Source organism: Dryas octopetala, chromosome 4, assembly GCF_963921425.1.
Source record: "Dryas octopetala chromosome 4, drDryOcto1.1, whole genome shotgun sequence".
In the NCBI taxonomy this organism is placed as follows: domain Eukaryota; kingdom Viridiplantae; phylum Streptophyta; class Magnoliopsida; order Rosales; family Rosaceae; genus Dryas; species Dryas octopetala.
The window spans coordinates 11,294,029-11,301,396 of record NC_141369.1 but is presented as its reverse complement, the minus strand read 5'-3'; the positions used below and the strand labels follow the sequence as shown (position 1 = coordinate 11,301,396).

The following is a 7,368-nucleotide window of genomic DNA, read 5'->3' as shown; positions in this document are numbered from 1 at the left end:
TATTTTAACTACCAAAACATTTATGTCATTTTACTTTAGGTACTAAATTTCAATTTAGGTACCAATTTTAAAAAACATGGTTATATCGAGCTGTGATTGTCTAACAATCATAACTTTTTTATTGATTTATTGTTTTTTCAATATTTGTAAGGCTTAAACTTTACTGTTTAGGCTTTGAGTTATATGACTTCATTCCCTAAGCCTAAATAAAAAATATTAAACTCTTAAAAATTTTAAATTTTTATAAATTTGAAACAGTCACAGTTTAATCACAACTGTGATTGTTCGATAGTCACAACTATATAACAAACTGATTTATGACCTAATCCAAAATGTCTTACTCTAGGTTAGTACCTAAACTAAAAAAAATTAGTGGCTTGCTGCTTTATTGAAAAACTATTGATATTTGGTATTTAATCCTAATTTTCTATATTTTTAATTATTTTTATATAAAAATGTAATAGGATTTAAAATTTAAAAACAACTAAACGAAATCCCAAATTTTTTTTTTCTTTAAGACCCCAAATCTCAAGTCCTCAACCAATTCTAAACTTTTTTTTTCCTTTCTCTTTTCTTTTTTTCTTTTCTTTTCTTTTCTTTTTCTTTTCTTTCTTTCTTTTCCTTTTTTCTTTCTTTTCTTTTCTTTTTCTTTTCTTTTTCTTTTCTTTTCTTTTTCCTTCCTTTCCTTCTTTTCTTCTTTCTTCCCTTGACTTCACCTTTTCCTTCTTTTCTTCTTTCCCACTGCCCAGCCACCATACCCATTCTCCTTCTTCTTTCCCACTGCATGCCCAGCCACCAGACCCACGCCAAGATCTTCTCTCTCCTCCCTCTTTCTCCTCCCTCCTTATCTTCCTCTTTTCTCCTTCTTTCCCACTGCCCAGCCACCAGACCCACGCCGATCTCTTCTCTCTCTTCGTTCTACTGTCTTCAGCGACGGCCGGCGACGAGGCCAGCTCGCCTCTTTCTCCCCTCTATTCCTCTGGTCTCTGCTTCCTTCCTCAGTGGCTCAGTCCTTCACTCACTGGCTTCAGCTGGGTATTTAGCGAAATTTCGGCGAAATTTTTCGAAATTTGCTCGAATGAGTGTTAAAATTTCGGAACCCTTAAAAATCGAAATTTAAACCCTTGCCTATACCAGAACGTTTCTATATAGTAATAAATAATTCTCATCCCTATACATGCATAAAAGCGTTCAAGACATCATGTATTGCCGTATATGGACGTTCTGATATAAGATAAACATCATGTATCTCACTACAAAAAAAACCTTAATTTGTCCCTACTAATTAATTACTCTTGTATCAAAAAATATTGGACTGTCCTTAGATTTGGGTTGCTCCATCCTTGTTGCAAGCAGTCCCTTATTTATGATGTGATTGGGTTGCACCAACCTTTGTCTTTTGCTTTGTCTTTGGGCTCTTGGCCCCAGTTTTGCCAAAAAAAAAAAACAATTAGGATTAAATAACAAATGCAATAATTTTTCAGCAAAATAGTAAGTTATTTTAGTTTAGGTAGTAATTTATAACTTAGAGTAAGACATTTTAAATTAGACCACAAATATGTACTAAACGTACATTTTTGTCGCCGAGCACTTGGGAAAGTGCTGAGTGCTTGGTGATCTTTGTTGTCTTTTTTTTTTTTTTTTTTTAGTTTGGTACGTAGTTATGATTATATGAAGTTTATAAAAATTCAGAATTTATAAGGCCTTTGATTTAGACATGGGGGATGAAGTCCTATAACTTATAGACTAAACATTAAATCTTAAGCTTTAAACCATAATACAAACATTGAAAAAACAACAAATGAACTAAGTTGTGACCGTGTCTCAGTAAAAAAGTTGTGACTGTTGTATTATCATAGTTGAATGATTTTGACGAGCACTCGGTGAACAATACCAAGTGCTCGGTAAATACACATTTTAAAAATATGGTACTTAAACTTAAATTTGGTAACTAAAGTGAAATGTCATAATATTTGGATAATTAAAATGAAAAAAATATTAAAATTTAGTATTTAAAGTCAACGGATCTATAAAAAACATATGCTAATAATATATATAACAAGCTGGACATTAGATGGATAAATTAAAATCAAATATATAAGGATCATGATCACGTGGGTGAGTGGAGCATTATTTTCTGAAAATGAAAATAGAGAAAAAGAAAAAACAAATAGAATAACTAGCTCTGTCAAAAGGAAAAGGTAAGGGAGTGGGAGACAAATATGTCAATTCTGCTTTTCTTTATGTTGTGTATTTGACGATGTTGTGTAGCCACTGATTGAAACTCCTCCTTGCAAATGGCTAGCCAATTGTTCTTTTTCTCTGTCCTCAAACAGTTTCTTGATTTTGCGTGATTCTCGCTATTATAATTAAAGCCAATTGTCAAATGACAATTTGATCATGCTAAAGATCGATTAGAGCATTCAACTTAAAATGGGTAAAGAGTTCCTTGATATCATATATTGTAAGGTACGTAATAGAAATATGTTGAGAGACTATGACTAGGCACCCACAACGTCGCTGCTGGCAAGCACCATAGAATTCTTATCAAAGAATTGATCCTTTAAAGGATCAATTCCTTAATTAAAAGGAGATCGATGGTCCCAAAATAAGGAATTGATCCTTTTAACTTCATTTTTCGGCCAACACCTTCATTGATGCTATAAGGAAGACAGCAGGTATAAATTGGCCTAATTACACAATTAAGTCCATATATAAAGGAAGACCATAGCACGTACGCCCATTCTGCATTTCTTTCTTCATATTTCTCATACTTAATTCTCTTTTTCACTCTCAATCTGCTTCAAACCTACGACAAGAATATGGCGGAAGCACTCATTAACGTACTCATAGAACGTTTGGCTTTGATCCCCCTTAACGAGGCAGAAAGAGAGATCCAACTGGTCATAGGTGTTGACAAACAAGTCGCAGATCTCACCAGCAATCTCGAAGCTATTCGAGGTGTGCTCGAGGACGCAGAGCACAGACAAGTGAAGGATGCCAACGTGAGACGTTGGCTGAAAAATCTGGAACAAGTATCCTACGAGATGGACAACGTGTTGGATGAGTGGATCACTGAAATTCTAAAACAGAAAATGGAGAATATATGGAGATAAAGAAAGTGACAATGCTCTTGTTACTAAGAAGAAGGTATGGGAGGAGTTGGAAAGTCAACTCTTGCCCAACTAGCCTATAACGATGAAAACGTGAAGGCTCATTTTGATTTGAGAATATGGGTTTGTGTCTCAGACCCCTTTGACGAGATCAAAATTGCCAAAGCTATCATTGAAGGTCTTGATAAAAACAATGTCCCGGATTCAAAAGAGTTGCAAACATTTGTGCAATATATATATGAATCCATCAAGGGAAAAAAATTCCTTCTTGTTCTAGATGATGTGTGGAACCCAAAACATAGTCAGTGGGAACAATTAAGCAAACCTTTGCTTAATGGTGGTATAGGCAGCAGAATAGTGGTCACGACGCGAAAGGAAAATGTTGCTAATGTGATGGGGGGAACCACTCACATGATCCATTTGAAGGAATTAGGTGAAGAATATTGTCGGTCATTGTTCTATCATATTGCATTCATTGATAGGGATAGAGACCAAATTAAAATGTTTGAAGTTGTTGGCAATGATATTATAAAAAAGTGTAAGGGTTTGCCTCTTGCTGCGAAAGCTATAGGCAGTCTCATGCGTGGTAAGAAAAAATTGAAAGAATGGGAAGATGTTTTGAACAGTAAGATATGGGAATTAGAAGAGTTTGAGCAAGAGGTTTTCCAACCGTTGTTACTAAGTTATTATGATTTGAGCCCAATAGTCAGACGTTGTCTTTCATATTGTGCAATTTTTTCAAAAGATTTCGTGATTGATAAAGATGATTTGATTGAGCTGTGGATGTCACAAGATTATCTTAAAGTTGAGGGAAACAAAGAAGAAAAAGAAGAAGGTCAAACATATTTTGATGACTTAGTAATGCGGTCTTTCTTCCAAGATTTTGAAAAAAATGAGGATGAAAATATAATAAGTTGCAAAATGCATGATATTGTACATGATTTTGTGCAGTATTTGACCAAGAACGAATGCTTTATTATGGAGATTAAATGTGCTAATGAGAGAAAGCTATCGGATGATAAGATTCTTCATTTGACTGTGATGTTTGCTGTGGGTCCATGTCCAATTTCTTTTTGCAATTTTAAAAATCTGCGTACCCTTACAACTTTTGATTCAGATATTACCACAATTGGGCCAGATTTAATTTTGCAATTGAAATGTCTGAGGACATTAAATTTGAGTTGTAACCATATCAAAGAAATTCCAGAGGAAGTCGGTAAACTAATACATCTGAGGTATCTTGATCTTTCTGGGAATTTTCTTTTGGAGGCATTACCTGAATCTATATGTGAATTATACAACCTGCAAACCTTGCGAATTAAAGGGTGTATTAGTCTCCACAAATTACCTGAGGCTATGGGAAGGCTAGTTAACTTAAAGCATCTTTATGTTAAGGGCTGTCGGTGTCTAATGTTAGAAGGGATCATTGGGAGTTTAAGAAATCTGCAAACGATAGATCGATGAGTTTCATGTCCATGGTGGTGTATAAGAAACGTACACCTTGCTCCTTCATTTGGAACTGGTTTCGAGTGAGGCCAAATTTGGTTACAGGAAAGGCCTTGTGGACACCTTATGATATTGTGCTTCCTCTGATGCTAGAACTCAACTCGATCCCTATCAGGTACACCCCTCCTTACATTTTCAATTCAGTTCCTATAGTAATGCAGAGCTTTAACATGTCAAAATTTAATAATCACTCATCCATGTATCCAGACTTTACTCATTAGGTCATGCGTAATGCTTCCATTTTCGTTTTTTTAAGTCTCTGGAGCTATAAACCAAATTAAGTTGCTCATATGAGATAATTATATAGTTGCAGAAAATGAGTGTTAATCTTCATGAAAAATAGGAGTTGTCTATAACATAACTTGAAGTTGTTGGTTAATGAGTGTTTTGTGGCATGGACAGCTGTATTGATGTTGTTGACTTACAAGTACTCGATCTCTGCATTTTACTGTTTTTACTTCTTATTCTCTAGTATTGTTCTGTTTCCTGTATTTGAGAAAAATATTACTCTGTTCATTGTTCATTTTGTGTTCATTGTTCATTTTGATATATAACTTTCCATCATATATACTTATATAGTTATGGTCTCATTTCTATTGGTCTCTTTTAATTCAGACTTCAACTTCTTGGAACAAGAAAAACTGCTGTTAGAGGAAAGACCTTGAGGACAGCTGATTTTTGTAACGTCATACTTGTAACGTGGTGAGCTTAATGCCCACGTGTCTTCTTTATTTTTGTTTTCTTTTGAATTTATAAAATTAGTTAGAATTACCTTATTTATAAAATTTAAAGAAATTGAGTAAAATTCTCATAGAATTTGTTATGATGCATTTAAATTCTTTACTTAATCAAATCCATGACTTTTTTAAAATACTTGGATTTCATTGGAATCCATTAAAATTAGAGACACCTAAATTTCATTGGACTTTTAAAATCCAATAAAATTTAAGTTGGAAATGACATGGACAGCCGGACAGTGATGGCGTCACTAATTGATGACAATAGATGGAACTACTTGTAGCCTTGTAGGTACACAATTAGTAGGTTTCCAACTCTCACACTACTGTGCTGCAAAGTTTCATCTAGCTTTTATTGGACCAAACAAAATAACTTACTAGTTTTTATTTTCCTTTTAACCCCTCTTATAACTCCTATAAGCCATTGTATATGGCCGAATCTTTTGGTCTGATCAAATAAAAAGAAGGGAAAAATTTTCAAAAAGGACACGTATTTTGGGGTCAATCTTAGTTTAGGACACCAGTTTGAGTTTGTGTTAGTTTAGGACATATAGTTTGAGTTTGTATCAGTTTGGGCTTTTCCGTCACCTCTGTCAAATCCTCCGTTAAAAACAGACCACGTGACTTGCACCTGACTTATTTTAAAGGGCAAAATTGTCACTCCCTAAACCCTAAGACAGATCCAACTGCAAGATTAACTTTAAACAAAAGGGAATTCAGTTTAATGATTTAGAATTCAATCTGATCGCGCAAAAGTGTTCGCTGGTTAGGGTTGGAACTTGGAAGAGCTCCTCTTTCAACCTCCACAACCCAAATGCTCAAAATCGCCATCATTGGCTCCAGCAACTTGGGCCAACTCCTCGCCAAGACCCTCGTCAACCAAGGCCACACCGTTCTCACCCATTCTCAATGCGACTGTGACCACTCCAAAACGTCACAAGACCTGGCCGTTTCCTTCTTCTCCGACCCACACGACCTCTTCGACCAAAACCCACAAGTCGTTTTGCTCTGCACCTCCGTAACCTCGGCCGAAGCCGTACTCAAATCGCTGCCTCTTCACCTCCTCACGCGCGACACGTTGTTCGTCGACGCGCTTCCCGTCAAAGAGTTTTCAAAAGCGTTATTACTCAAGTGCTTGCCTAGCTATTTCGATGTCGTTTGTGCCCACCCGATGTTCGGACCCGACAGCTGTGAAAACGGGTCGAATTGGTTTTTGTTTGTGTACAAAAAGGCCCGAATTGGGTCCGGGGGGTTGGGGGCTTCGTGGTGCGACAAGTTCTTGAACATTTTTGAGAGGGAAGGGTTTGATATGGTGGAGTTGAGCTGCGCTGAGCACGATAAGTACGCGGCGGGTTCGGAGTTTTTGACCCACACAGTTGGGAGAGTGTTGGGGATGTTGAAATTGGAGTCTACATTGATAAATACAAAAACTGTGTCTCCAGCAACCTGTGTCTCCAGCAAACTTTGTTTCCTTAGCAATCCAGGTATCACTTGCCTTGACCTTGCACACATGGGAGGATCAACCCATCTGAAAAAATCACATCCTCCCTGGGTTTCTGCAAATAAAAACATAAATTACTTACCTAAACAACCCATATTAATCTACATGTGTAACGAAAATCAAACAAACACAGAGCTTTTATACACCCTACCCTGGAACAGCCATCGAATCTTCTACCAGGGTTTGCATCAGTCCAAGCCGTGACCCTTGCAGCTGGAAAACCACAATAGCAGTACCTCCGACCCACCGGTTTCATCATCGCAAGTATGTTATTCAAAACCCAAAACCTCTATTTTATTCTCAAATGAGCAGAATTTTGTGTTTTTATACAGACTTAAGGTCAGATTTTAGGGGGAAATCCCAGAAAATTGGAGGGATTCAATGTTCTGTGGCGGGAAGACGAACGGGGTAGATGCTTGCAGTTGGATCTGTCTTAAAAGCAAGGGAGTGACAATTTTGCCCTTTAAAATAAGTCAGGTGCAAGTCACGTGGTCTGTTTTTAACGGAGGAT

General features: G+C 36.5%; 1 protein-coding gene and 1 pseudogene across 1 annotated transcript; both read left to right on the top strand.

The window, feature by feature from the left end:
• Nucleotides 1-2,716: 2,716 nt before the first annotated feature.
• On the top strand, nucleotides 2,717-5,418 carry LOC147286781 (putative disease resistance protein RGA3). The gene is made up of 3 exons (XM_086240834.1): nucleotides 2,717-3,108; nucleotides 3,151-4,734; nucleotides 5,235-5,418. Exons 1-2 carry the CDS (start codon nucleotides 2,823-2,825, stop codon nucleotides 4,575-4,577), a joined length of 1,713 nt encoding a protein of 570 aa, XP_086096960.1. The 5' UTR covers nucleotides 2,717-2,822; the 3' UTR covers nucleotides 4,578-4,734; nucleotides 5,235-5,418.
• Nucleotides 5,419-6,143: 725 nt separating this feature from the next.
• On the top strand, nucleotides 6,144-7,269 carry LOC147286780 (arogenate dehydrogenase 2, chloroplastic pseudogene; annotated as a pseudogene).
• Nucleotides 7,270-7,368: the final 99 nt, after the last annotated feature.